The sequence below is a fragment of the Gavialis gangeticus genome, unplaced genomic scaffold (assembly GCF_001723915.1).
Source record: "Gavialis gangeticus isolate Ggan-Ray unplaced genomic scaffold, GavGan_comp1, whole genome shotgun sequence".
Classification (NCBI taxonomy): Eukaryota; Metazoa; Chordata; order Crocodylia; family Gavialidae; genus Gavialis; species Gavialis gangeticus.
The window spans coordinates 24,664,373-24,679,232 of record NW_017729011.1 but is presented as its reverse complement, the minus strand read 5'-3'; the positions used below and the strand labels follow the sequence as shown (position 1 = coordinate 24,679,232).

The 14,860-nt window shown below is 39.5% G+C and overlaps 1 protein-coding gene across 4 annotated transcripts in view; it reads right to left on the bottom strand.

The window, feature by feature from the left end:
- Window positions 1-684: 684 nt before the first annotated feature.
- LHX2 (LIM homeobox 2) overlaps window positions 685-14,860 on the bottom strand; it is a 40,204-nt gene continuing 26,028 nt past the window's right edge. For 3 of the 4 annotated variants that reach the window (XM_019510883.1, XM_019510881.1, XM_019510882.1), the window contains 2 exons: window positions 11,352-11,557; window positions 685-3,678 (listed from right to left, as the gene is read on the bottom strand). In XM_019510883.1, coding sequence (XP_019366428.1) covers window positions 3,391-3,678; window positions 11,352-11,557 — 494 coding nt within the window. In that variant the 3' untranslated portion in view covers window positions 685-3,390. Of the gene's footprint in view, window positions 3,679-7,269; window positions 9,108-11,351; window positions 11,558-14,860 lie in introns of those variants that run through there. The other variant, XM_019510884.1, reaches the window with a different exon arrangement.

The following is a 14,860-nucleotide window of genomic DNA, read 5'->3' as shown; positions in this document are numbered from 1 at the left end:
AGAAACATCCTTGACTTAAACATCTTAGCCATGTGTCTGGCATAATTAAAAGCTCATTTTGTCAGATGCAACACAAATGTGCAGCAGGTACAGCTTCCCAAAGATGCACCTGAAAAAGTGAGCTGTTGCTTATGAAAGCTTATGCATCTCTGATTCAGTCTACAAGTTGCACCTCTACCCTGAAGAAGTATCTTCAGAGCTGTAAATAGTGAACTGTATCAGTGCATTTTATATTTCATTTTAAAAAATTGTAGAGCTAAACAACTCTACCCTAAATACAGATAGATTTGTTCAGCATTCTTATAATCAAATATACTTTCCCTTTATTTGACTAAGAAGGAAATCGCGTTTGCTGAATTGTTGGCTGACTTGAGACACTTTCCAGTGTGAAATCCCTTTCAATGTTCTCTATTATGCATGAATTCCAAGAAAAAATATCTGCATTATCTGAAATAATCTAGAGAAAATGTATTTCAAAAAGTATCTTGAGTCAAAGGGTAGCAAATGAATCAATGTATGTATTTCCATATTTGTATAGATTTCATTATATTCTTGATCTAAGTTACTCTCAAGTCTCTTTTATATTTTAAAAAATGTACTACACACCTATCATGCAAGATGTAAATAAGTATGTTCAGCTAGTTCAAATTAGATATACAGTAAAAATACACTTCCAAAGAAATATCATTTCCATTTTTGTTCATGTTTTTAACAGAATTTCAGACTAGTACATCAAATGTGGAACTGTACAAGTATGTGAGGAAACATTAGGATTGCAGTAGTAAAAAAATGTACAGCATTCAAAACCAACAAGCTCTAAACAACTGAACAATACCACAGGATTGAAACAATCATGGGGACAACATAGGTCATTGGAGCCAGTGACTGAATCCTAATGTCCCTACATAAAGGCCCTACATAGAATATGGTATCTTATTTATATGCAAAATCCCTGATTTGATTAAACCAGACAATTGATTTAATTGTCCTTTTTAGGTTTTAGATAATAATAACACTAGAGTATTCCCCTCCACAAATCTCAGGTATTTGAAAAGGCAATATTGAAAGCTGATTTCAAAGATATTTCCATGTGTACGCAGTCTCAGGTAGTTAAAACACACGATATCAAAAGTAGTACTGCATTTTAGAGGACTATTCAAAATTTTACCAACTACATTTTGCCACAATACTTTTGAATTTAGGAGGAAATTGTTTAAAACTGTCTTGATTACATGTGAATATGCAGACTTTTAATTACAGACTGTATCCATTTCATATTGGACCAACATTGCCTTTTAAATCAATAAAAGATCCAGCTAAGCATTTAACAAAAAGAAAATGCCCAAGGTCATTGACAATAAACAAAACATTACATACAGTAGAACATCTGTTTCTGAACACCTTTTACAAGGTAGATACATCCTCTTTTAATAATCCACTAACCAGTATTATTTCTTCATTAGATATTTTGCCAAGAAAAAGAGCATTTCAGGGTGCCTGGGAAAGTTTGCTAACTTAACCCAAAATATGTTTAAAGCATGTCTTTGTCATTGTAGATAACCTTAATGGACTATATTAAACAGTTTTTTGGGGGGATGAGAATAAAACCTCTCACACAAATCTTACCTAGTCAGGATTTCTTATGGGGAATTCCTTGCCTCTCAAATTATTCACCTTTATTTTTTAGAGCTGAAGTGTGAACAAGGTTAGTAAGTATCCTAATTACATCAGGGTCCCAGTCCCACAATATTTGTGCACTGCAGCCTCTCACTGGCCTGAAAGGGAATTTGGCAAACACAAGGACTACAAAATTTCAGATGAGAAAGCTGAATAAAAATAGCATTTTAAAACCCAAAACATTGTTTCCACAGAGCCCAGCCTAATGAATCATCCTCAGTACACTGAGAGCAGCAAAGAACATGAATCTTGGCACCTATGTTACTGCTTGCTTGGAATAATCTTCTACCAATTTTTGTCCAGTGGGAACAACAGAGAAGATTATAGCAGGCCAGCCATGCATAACCTAGCACATCCTGACTGAAAAACCTTGCAACCAGATAGAGTACAAATAACCCTAAGCATGGTAAGTATGACTCAAAATCTGAATTAAATAAACCCTGGTCAAATCGCATAGATTGTATTCATCCTAACTTGAATTTAAACCTTGCTGAGGTTTACTTATTTCTTTAACGTCTCGAAGAATATATGTAAAAAGTAAAACATTCAAAGCACAAATGATATTCCGAAGAATAAAGATCTCAAAACTGGAGAAGGAATTCAATTCAATTCAAACGGGACATCATGATTGAAGGAATAGCCATGTTTATTAGTACTGGTAACAATAGGCTTACCTGCTCTTTATTCCTTCAAAGCATTACAAAAAAAGACCGTATGTTTCTGAATCAGTTTTGTCTTTAGTTTATCCACCAATGTTGATAAGTAATCTAAGAAATACTTTTTTTGTTTCTGGGGATCATGACCTAATGTCTGTCTCAGAAACAGTATGATCCTGGCCACACTACTTTCTGTGAAATGGGACAGACACCTTCTGTAGCACAAATGCAAGATCCATTTCCTTTCCAATGGCAGCTTATGTGAAACTGAGATTCAGCAACTAAATTAAACAGGTTTTTTTCTGAATTGCCACGTTCAGTGACAATTTCTACCTGCAGCTAACAATTACTTATTTCTCTAGACCAGTTATACAAACTGGACTTTTCACCCATATATTTTTAGGGGAAAGGAGGCATATTTGTATCATATTTAGAATTTACCCTAAGCAGATACCGTGTCTGCAGTTCAATTTTCTAATCCATTTCAATACAGACAGCCTATCAGGATTGTGAAATTAATGCTAAATGTAACTGCAGCCATTACCAAGTAGTTTCCATAAGTGGTTTTATTACTGGTTAGATTTTACAAATTCTGATATTCGAACAGACTTCCACCTTGAAATTCTAAAACAACAAAGCAACCAATGAAGGGCTTAGGACTATTCAAAGTAACAAACTCTTAACATTTTTGCCCTGGTCATAAATATACAGAGAGAAAAAGAGAAAAATGGACATGTAATCCAAAGTGTGTAGATAAAACAGTATATAAGGCACATGGCAGTCTTTGAAATTACAGAAGCTTCAGCCAACTTAAATTAATTGCTGTTTCCCTGGCTCAGTCCACAAAACTGTACAATTACACAAATGTTGTGTTGCAGATAGATCTTCCAAGTTATTCTTTAGTCCATACTCTGTAATACCAGAACAATACATTTCCTTTTGTTTTCAGGAGAAATCCTAATTGTGGTTAGTCAGTTGCTCAAAGCCTCTATTAAAATACACTTGGAATTCAACTAAGAGTAATTTCTTTTTTAAAGAAATTATTGAGAAAGAGTCATCAGAAAAGATTTGTGAGAGTTGTCTGTGAAGGACTTCGAGATTCATGAACCTCAAGACTTCCGGGCACTGACGTCAAGACAGATGTCACAGTAGGCATAGTAGGGTTAGTCAAGTCCGTTAAGGTAGTGGGAGTGCTGGATGGACTCATGGAGGCATTGGATATTTCTGAGGCAGGGCCTGATGGGGTCCCTGCTTGGAGTGTTGAATCTGAAGTCTTATCCACCCCTGTGTTTTCTTGACGTAAGAGGTTCCGTCTGAATTTGGCTCGGGCATTTTGGAACCAAACCTGAAATAATTTAATATAATAGGGTAGCATTTAAAAATCTGCATTGTTGGAAAAAAAAGCAAAAGCAAATTCACAAATTCATCAAAGCCTCAATCGGATGAGATGCTTGTACTGACTCTGTGTGCTGGAAGAGCAGCCATCTTTGCTAGCATAACTCCACAGGCTGTACCCAATTGCAAGAAGGATTCTCTGTCTGGCATGTAAGGCATTTCTTTTTCTTTGTCCCCTGCTTTTCTAAGTAAACAGACTATGCACTGCGACATGAGTGGACTGGGGAAGACGGAGAGGAATCTTCCCCTATTGACCCTCAGGAAAGTCTTAGAAGGTCACTAGCTTCATGTGACTCCTGTACGTGGCTTCCTGCTTTCAGGAAGCATTTGTCAGGATGGGGCACAAACCAACCAGTTGACATGCAAAAGCTCAGATCCACTAGTCCAAGCTGTTTTTCTCACCATGTGCCACAGAGGCCACAGACCCTCTGCATGGTATTTGGCCCTGTCCCTGACAGCTGTGGTCAGGAACCCTCTGGAGCCAAAGAGGTGGTACAATTTTCTTCTCACTAAAAGACTTGTCCTTGTTTCCCCGTAAATTCTTCTTGACTCTCTTCTCTCTAAAATGTCTTAGCTCCCACTCTCTGTCCAATTCTCCCTTTTAAGATGTTCTGTGAAACTTTCTATGAAGTTATAACAGTTATGTAAAATGTGTTCAATATAATTTTAGAATCAACAATATCAATGTGCAACAAGTATAATTATCTGTGTGCAACTAGGTCTCCATCAGTCTGCTGTATTGACTAGGTATGGTCTCTCTAACTAGGACTGACACAAAAGATGAAGACGAAGGAGACAAAAAGATGAAGGGCTGCTTCTTCATGTCCAGCAGTACAACTGGCAAAGCTTAGTTCCCAAGGTAATGGTGACCCTCTCGTGCCTCTAGATTACTTTTCAAATAAAATACACTGCTAGGTTATATCAGATGAAATATCAGTAAAGATATATACAACAAACCCAAAAAGCATGTGTCAAACCAGATGTAGAGGCATGTCTCTACTGTATTTCCAAATGGCATTAAAGATCCTGTGCTCGACCTAGTGTAGATAGATACAGACAAGCTTGTAATGCTAGTTATTCAGACTCCATAGAGACAATTTACCTCCTGGGTCAGAGTTTATCAGCTGAAGCTCCCTGTGCTGATCTATCACAAGGTCTCAAGTTACTGTGCTATATTACCTAAAAATGAATCAGTCCTGCTCCCACTGCACCTCACCCTGACTTACTTCAGTAAGAGCAGGATCAAGCTCTGTCATTCCAAGTGCAATGGACCTTATCATCTTCTCTGCAGGGAAAGAAAATATCCACAAAGCTGTCCTCCTGCAGATTTCTCAGGTGCTGTATGGTGGGAGAGAGGGTGTGTACAGCTAGCTGCCGATCCTGTGGAGGCTGGTGGGCCAGTGGGAAGCCAGAGCCACCCCCAAGGAAGTCATGTTCACCCAACTCTCTGGCAGTATGGCCCCTGCCATGGCTCAGAGGAGCCCTGAGAACACCTCTCCCCACCCCTTTTAAGTGGACTCCCCACCACAGGTAGGAAAGGGACATGGAAATGCAACCTCAAAGGATTTTATCTTTACATCCTCAGCTTCACAGACTCCGCAGGCGATAATGCATGTGCCCCAGCCCCCTTACTCCTCTCCTGGCCTCCTTGCTTTCCATTCAAGATCTCCAGGCCAAACACCCTCTTTTGGGCCTGAAGAGAGGAGGGGATGATGGTGCAAAGGCTGCTCACCCTTCTTTTCTGAAGTAGAGGGGAGATCCGTGTGAAAGACCAGGCAAAGCTGGGACCAGGGAGTAGAGTCAAGGCAAGGCTGTCAGTTTGAACTCAATCTTCATGTGCAATTGCCACTACTGACCACAGGAATTGCATATTTGTGCCATGGATAGTATACTTTGCATACACTGCATGCTTGTTTCAGGAAGTTTACTGTTTGTAAACAGTTAATGTTGCCTTTCCCTTTATTTAAAACAACTGCCATGCGTAGGTTTAATACATTACAAACAAAAATCTTTCCAAAAATGAATATTAGGGAAGTATCTTCATGATGCTTTAAAAATGTCTGATGCATTGTTATTAGGTATTAAGTACCAATGCTGTAATGAACAAAAGTAATTTTGGCTTAAGTTTTCCAGTGCCATATCTGCCCTTTCTGGGCATTGACTGAGCAGTCAGAAACACACGGGCAGAGCTACAGGATTCTGCAAAGTGTTGCATGGGTCTGTCTGCGTGGCTCCATCTGAAGACTGGGAACCACATGTGCAAAGGACAAAAGGGAAGCAGATTAGTCTACTTTGATTATTCAAGCCAGGAGTGTATATAAAAAGCAGCTGGCATCAAGAGTAAAAATTAAGGATTCAATTTGTATTAAATAATACAAGCTATAGCTCTATCAAAACCATGGGATTTTGGTTGTTTGGATTTTTTTTAATATAAGTAACCTGACAGGGTCCCTTTACCAACAGGTAAAAAAAGATCATACAGATAATAATTTATGTAAGTTTTGAAACTCGTCCATTGTAAACAAAGCTGAGTAATTCAGTCATTTTATAATTAAATTAAAACAAAGGAGCCACAAAGTCAGCAGTCCCAATCTATATGCATGTGTCGCCTCCTCACTTCATGGAAAGTGACATTCATGAGTAATATATAACTTCACAGGGAAAAGCCCCATATGCTATCACAACTGCAGCTGCTAAACATGATGCAGTTTCCTGATAAGATACATTTATAAAAACTGCCCAAGACAGAAGAACTCACCCTGTACCTAAAAGTTCAGGCGATCCTTACCCAAAATGGTGCAATAGGCCCCACTATGAGCTCTCTAAATGCCTCTGTATGCATGTTAGTGATTTGGAAAAGAGAGAGGAGGAAAAGCTTCTAAGTTTGTATATGTTCCCCTATATCTTCCATTAAATGATAGGAGTCAAATCCTCTCTTTAGGTACCTGAACAGCTATTCCCCAATACTATCAATTGATTCCATGCAAATATGGGAAGATACAGGACTTAAGTGTGCATCCTCCTCTTAATGAGTCTAACCATTAGCTGCAGGAAACAACCCCAAAACGTACACGTACTGTCCAAAAATAGGAATAATAATACTTACTTTATTCTCTCCCTCACTGCAGTGTTGTCAGGGTTAACTGGTTAATTTATGTAAAGCGCTTTAGAGATGTTCAATGATGAACGAGTGTTAATATTATTACTGAAAAGACTCCAGATATCAACTAAATTCAGAGTCTGAAAAGTCTTTGCCTTATGTAAAAAAAGAACAGGATAAAAGGCCTATCACCACCCTATCGTACATAATATTGTGGTGTATGTGAAACCCTTTCAGCCAACATTTATATTCAAGGGTACTGAATCAAAACCATTGCTTTTCTGAGCAGTAGATAACATAGATCTAATTCTCCACTGCTTTGCAACTAGAATCATCATTTATACCTGTGAAAACAGGGTTTAAATAACTTTTAAGTAAGACTTCTCTACTCATTCATCACAGCTGTGGTGCTCTATGCCCACTTTGGGAACAGGGTACCTTAAAGAAAGGAAAGAGCACCCCGACTGTATTTAACTGTCAGAACTATTCCAGGGGGACTCTGCTCCCATCAGCTAGATAACTCAGAACCTGGTCTTCAGCATTTAAGAATAAACAAAATCAGAGAGGTATGGCATACATTTAATACTGTTCTATTCAACTGCATCATTATGGGGCTAGATTATAGGAAACCAAAAGTGAAGAACGTGAACTATATCCATTACTGAAAAATAGAAGCAGCTACAAGATCAACCCTTGGTTGATCAACCTCTCTAATTAGGGGAGCCGAGTGTCTGTGGCTAGACATCTGAACTAGGCGGGATGGTTCCATGGATAAATTATTAGATTATGACTTGGGAGACCTCAACTCAGGTCTCTGAATTTCCACTTTCCTGGCGGACCCTGGAAACGTGACTCGGCCTTGTTGTGCCAATCTGTAAAAATCTGTTCAAGGGTGACGTTAAGGCAAAGATGCTAAGGCTATAAAGTGCCTGGATGCTATAGTGATAGATGCCAGATAATTACATCAAATAGAGTTACTGTCTGCCTACAACAGCTCCATTATTGTAATAACTGTATGTTAGTAATATGAATGGCTCATTTTAAAATTAATTTCTCAGCACAATCTCACTAGCTCACACTATTACCTGTGACACATTAAGATTTACTGTATATTAATAACTAGTGAGTAAGGGGGCAAACACAATTAAAAATATGAAGGACGCTGCATCACCAAATGAACCTTGTTCACTCATTGCACAAATTCTGTTTTGATTATTTATCTTACACTACCGTACAAAATAGACCACGATATATTTTGAAAACATCACAGAGTCTCAGTAACAGACTGGAGAACAGCATCTTGAAGGGAAATCTTTGCTGAGAACTAAGTTGAGACTATCCAGGTTTGTTTATGAAAACGATTGTGTTAGATTGCTGGAGAGGGAATCAGCAGAGTCAAAATACAGAAAGAATCTTGTCCCACTTTCTTTGAAATATAATCTCGATAGGGTGTTAAAGGGATCCTTCAGCAAAATGTTAAGGGGAAAATTCTGCTCTCTGCCTCTCTGCTTTCTCCCTTTCCATACTAATGCAAAAAGAGGCAAGACCCAGCCCCTAAAAAAAACCTCTTTATGCCATTTATCACTATTTCTTCCCAAGAAGCCCTTTCTTGGGGTTTTATTTGCAGAGTGTGTTACATGCTGGGAGCTGGGTTATTTTTTTGTAGAAGAAACTTAAAGGTAACTTATCAAACTCCAACCAAACAGGTCACAATGAATTGGGCATTTTAATTTCCCCTGGAACTTAAGCTGTTGTACCTGTGCTCGCTAGCCGGAGTGCATCAAATACGTGCATGAATCTGTACTTAAAAAGGTTAAAAATGTGTGTGTGTGCATGTATACATAGAAAGAATGTATTGATTTCCAATCTAGGTACTTATGGGATACAGTCTGTACTTTCCCAAGCCACATCAGGAACAATAACTGAGGAAGCATTATGCCCATGTTTTTCTGCCTTGCTACTGATGGACAAGGGTGCATGATGATTCAGTACCTACAGAGCCAAGCTAAAAGCCAAGTCTTCCCAGTCTGACTAAAGACGATGAAAAATCTGACCGAACGCTCCACTTATCCATCAGCAACCCCCCATCCCCTCACCAAAAATAATGTGTACTACATGAAAGGAATGTCCATATAGGAGGTGGACCACAGCCAATTCCTGTAACACTGGAGACTACACTACAAATGCTTAGGAAGCTCATTGGTTCATTACAAGTGCTGCAAGACTTGGAGACAGCTGCTTCTCTGTTCATCAGCTGCGGGAAGATGTATGCAGACTTTCTATTAGAAATAATATAAAAAGAAAGAAAAACATTGTCTGTGGTCAAACCTAATAAAACCTGTTCTCACAGAAGAAAAGGTAAGTTTGCACACACACCTAGTATAATGTAGGACTTGTTCATAATTTCATTCTACTGGGATGTCCAGGAATCTGGGAATCTATGCATCTTCGATATGGTAGGCAAATAAATTCTAATATTACTTGCCTTAGCTCAGTAGTGCTAGTGAGTGGCTTTGTGTTCAATAACTGGCACACACTGAATATCAAATATTTTTGGTGAAAAGGCATTAATGGCATTAATGAGTGACACTGTCAGCAACCAGCAACATTGAGAGACCTCTCCAGCAAAGAGCCTTGTTGAAACTACTGTCGGTGAACTTTCAAGTCTGAAAATTGCTAGATGTCCAGCTCACATCCTCTCACAAGTCAGGCACAGAGCCAGTTGGGCACAAACTCTAAAACATAATTTTTCATGGCCCAAACTAATTTCCAACAAAGAGAATGGCAGAATGTGGATTAGTGCAATTCCACCACAGAGAGAAGAGCCCATCAGAGTGACTGCACAAGGACAATCCTGCCGTGAAACCTTCTGGGGCACTCCTCTATCACCTCCAGGGATGCTCTTGATCTAGTCCTCTCCCATTTATTGTCTACCTCCTACCAACACTTCAGGCACAGCAGCTCAGAGATGCTGTTGTTGGAGTAAAAGGAGTGGTGTTCCAATACCATTAACACAATCTTGCAGAAGCTGCATGAAACCGCAGGAGGCTGGCCAAAATTAAAAGAGGAGAAAGCACTGAGCACCTAAAAATGTGAGACAGTATATGTTTAAGATGGCGATAGAAAGAGCAAGGGCAGTGAACCAGTGGCTAAGGGGTGGGTAAAGTGGTGCTGGATATAAGATAACAGGTTTGGAAAAGAATGTGGAGAACAGAGTGGAAAAAAGATGGCAGCACAGAACATGAAACGGGAAGCAAAGGAATGGATGAAAGTCCAAACTGATGCAATGGGAAAGAGAAGACAGAACCTAAAGAAGTTAAGGAAGAAGCTACGCATGATGGATGCTAATCATGTCGCTTACCGCGTTCATGAAAGACACTGATGGGTGTATTGTATAGGGCAGATGACAAAAGCGCTTCAAGTGTGGGGGAAAATAACAGGAAGAACAAGGAAAAGGGCGCTGGGAAACAGGAAGGAAACAGAAGGAGAGAAAGTGATGGAAGGCAGATGGAAAAGTGAGTGCAGAAAATCCTTTCTTCCACAAATACCAGCTTTTGTCAGGTACAGATGGGAGGAGTATCTATAAGAGGCCTTGATCCAGGAGTTAGGATGTGTAGTGAATACAAAGTGGGGGATCTGTCCCAGCACCTGAAGTCTGATGATAAAAACAAATGGGATGTCAAATAGGGGAGGCGGCGCTATAGAGGAGGTGTTACGTTATTTTTATCATGACAAGCTTTCTCAGGGAAACTCCGAACTACCTCCAACCCTACCTCTTGCCATTCATCTATCACCATAGGACTTGGTCTCTCTCTGGTGAACTCAGCTTCCCTCTCAGCATTTCCCTTCTACTACCATTCATTTCACTGTGAACTCGCCGATGTCCTAGCATTACTCACAGTTCCCTGCCAGGATTTTTGTCACTAACCCCTCACTGCGGTCTTTTCCTACAAGGTTTCCAACCCCCTTTCCCTCAGAACAGAACCCTGTGGCCAGTGTTTTAGCAGGACGGCTGAGAGCTAACTGGCTCCCAAACTTGCATTGTAAGTAAATATTCTTTTGGATAAAAGCCCATTAAATCTAACTCACTGAAGAACAGAGTAGAGATTTAGATGGAGCTGAAGCATCCAACACCCCTAACTTCTAAGCTTCTACTATGTTCTCTACTTACAAAAAGAATGTAGCAGCTGAAATCATTCACTTCTCCCTAAAATAATAGCTGAGGAAAAATGCATGCTAGGTTTAACTAACTGTTTGAGAAAATAAGCCAGACACCTAACTTACACAACTATCCCCTAAATATTAGAACCCAAGATCTCTAACTCTGGTAGGTCAAAAATAAATGGCTTTATTCATATGCGCTGTTTAAGTTCATAAGCTCTATTTAGTTTAAGCTTCGAAGAAATTACCAACAAATGAGGAAAAAAGTGGGCACAATATCCACAGTGCTTCAGCCAGGGATTCTCAAACCTGGGGCTGAAATTTTATTCAGTGGTAGAGAGAGAAGTCTTTGCCCTTCTTACCTGAAGAACTCTTTTGGTCAGGCCAGTTTTCTGAGCTAGCTGTTTCAAGTCCTTGGCATCAGGGTTATGATTAATAGCAAAGTAAGACTTCATTGTCCGCAACTGGTGGTGTTTGAATGATGTCCTCATGCGCTTTGTTTTTTGATTGCTGGGGTATTGCTGGTCTCTATCCAGGTGGTCACCGTCATTTTCATTGCAACTTAAAGCTAAACGCAACAAGAGGGAAAGGGCGTGTAAATCCATTGCTCAGTGACCAACATTGTTTGCAGTTCATCTGAGTGCAGCAATTAAAATAACACACCATGGCATGTATTGTACTGGTACACGTTCTACTTGCCTTCCTCTCTGTTCCTGCATCCTGCTATTCTTCCTTTACAATAACCAGTCTGCAAGATCCCTCACCTGCCTCTTTACCACTTCTAAAATGTCAGGTCTGCTTCCTTTTTGCTTTTCTCCTTTTCCACACATTGTTCCCCACTTTCTACTTGCAGAACAGTAGCTGTCCTCAACTTTGCAAGTGTTTTAATATACTTTTATCACCATAAATTGCATTGTATGGTACAAAAAGAAGCTGTTACAATAGAGTTCACTTAAATCTCAAATGAAACAGACCAATTCCTCCACCAAACTAAACCCTGTAGACTATAAGACCGGCCATTAAATAAAACACTATTAGAGGAATAATGTTTGTGTGTACCACTGAGAAAATCACAACTATAATTTGACTAGTTAATGACATTAACCTGTTAAAATAATGTTGACCATGTGCCAAGCCAAAATTTACATTTTTTCTCCATTATTTATATCTCAGTAAAGACAACACTTCTTTTAAAAATAGTTTAAAAGATCAATTGTCATCATATCCCTTTCAGATAATTTAACAAGGCATTTTTGCAAAAATCAGTGACAAATATGACATATGATATCTCAGAGCAAAAGAACATAGCAAGTATTATCAAATAGCCAAGCAAAATATTCTTATAAACCACAGGTATTTTTTTATTTTATATATGCATACAGTAAACCACAAAAGATCCTCTTAATATAATATTAAGGATCAAGCTTAAACCCGCAAGAAAATTCAGTGATATGTCGGGAAATCAGCTCTGACATTTTGTCATTAATTTATCCTACTGTGTTCAGGTATCTATAATCTCCTTCTATAATTAAAAAAGTTTTATGTTAAAAATGGGGAATAGCCCCATAATCTTCATTTTATTCTCTCCCTTGATAATTATTTATTCATTCCACTAAAATGGCTAAAAAACCTGGAACAAACACCTATCTTGGGAGCTTTAAATTGTGAATTATTGATCCAGCTGTCCAAACATACACACATAGATTCTTTAAATTGTCCATCACCACTGACTCAATACAATGCAATGCATCTGGAAGGTACATACATGTTTACGGTGTTATTTCAAATGCACATTATTTATCCAATTGAAGTTGTCAGCTCTATGGAATAAATATGAATTTTAAAAGTCAGGTGTTGAAACCAATTTTACAAAGTCTTCATAATATGAATGTGTGTGTCTTTTGTGCCCATGATAATAAATGCATGCAGACCTGATAGAAAACAGTTACTCAGCATGTACAGTGGTTGCACTGCAAACTTCAGCATTTCAGAGACTTTTTGAAAGCCACAGCGCATTATGGAATATGGCCTGCAAAATTTCAGTTTGGAAAAGAAAGGCAAGTTTGTCTCATAGACATATAAAAATATCTGAAACCTCAAAACTTCTCTCTGTTTTTGCACTCCTGTAATTTAAAAAAAGAAATAGTCAAAAAAGTTAAAGCAACTGTGGTTAAATATACACATACACACACACACATATATATTTAAAAATTCTTCCCAGGCTAATCTTGTGCCAAGTTTTAGCAATGAGGGGCTTTTTTTCCTGCTCGGTTATAAACTTGGTTTTCTCATGGAAATACTGACAGCACCTGAATCTGAGGGGGGAGAACACAAAAGGGGGCAGCAGAATGCTGCATTTATTGAGCTGAATGGAATGAGCTGGAATCTTTCTCTGGCTTAGAAATCCACGTCTGGTTGCCAAACGTGGAGCCACCCCATGTGCTTCAGTCTCCCTCATAGTTGCATTCCTTCCTCAGATAACTGGGAAGAAGATTAACTAAAACTATATTGCTCAGGGCAAATGGGGCTATGGAAATGTAAGATAATACATTATTTATTATAATTGTTGTTTAAAGAAATTCGCTCACAGAATTGTAGAAATTAGGGATGGGCAAGACCTGTGAGCTTCATACTGAATCCTTCCTAACCCTCCCAGGGGCGATGTGTCAATTATTTATGAGGAAACACATAAATTCTTCCTCTGAAGAATGGAAACCTATTTTCTTGATATGGGCGTTGTGCCCTGCAACACAGCAAGCCCCAGGACTGCAGACAACAGGGAGACTGAGGACCCTGGTTCTGAATACATTCTGTAAAGAGCTATCTATGTATGTTTGTAGTTCAATAAAGTAACAGTGACTCTAAACCCTCCCAAAATGAAATCCCAGCTTGCCGTCAAGCCCTGATCACACATTGAATCGCTTGTTCTTTGAAAATATCCCATCTAGGACTTATTTCTTGTCATTTTATTACCCCATCTGCCAAAAAAAATGAAAATCAGCGCTATCCCATTTGGGACTTGTAGAACTACTGTCCTTTTTTGACAAAATAGAATTGGAAAGTCTGTTGGGGTCTGTTGCTTCCTCATGTTGTGCTAGCTGGCTGGATAACCCCAGGCAATGCCTAGCCTGACACACATAGTCCTATTTAGTGCCAACAGCCATTCAAGCATGGTTATGGTAAGTAGCATCCCATCTTTAAAAAAGTCTGTTGGATTAGACCAAAGACTACCCTTATGAGAATCTGGAATCCCTCCAAGGGCTGCAGGCACATGTATAGGCAATTTTTTTATGGGGACGGGGAAAGCAGGGTGAGGGTCTCCTGCAATCAGTTCAAAGAGATAATCCCACCGACACTGCCCGTATAGCCCTCTGCTTGGCAAGCACTTCCCCTCCTCTTCCTTGTGTGCTATTGCTGTCTATCTCATGAAGGATCTGCTGGACTATCTGGATTCCAGGTTCCTGCTCAGCTGCAGGCTGTAGGATTCCTGCTGTGAGACTGGTTCAAAAACAGCATTCAGTAAAATGCCAATCAAACGGGGAAGACTTATATGAGCAAGACTAATGCTTGGTTCCCACTTTGGGTGCTGGACCCTGAAATTCCTTTTGCAACTCCCAGCATGTCCACTGAACACAGACTTCCACTCTGCTCTCCCCCAGCAAGAGCGACCACCAGCCACCGAACCACACTTCTGCTGGCCACCAAACCCCCTCTCCACGAGTGTCTGGCTGGCCACACTGAGCGCTGGCTCACCCCTTACACTCTCCCCGTGAACAACACTGTGCAAACACCAATTTGCCCATAAAATGTTGTAAGCGTTACCATGTATTTGGGCCTGGCATTTGAAAGCGAAAACATTGGGATTTGCTGC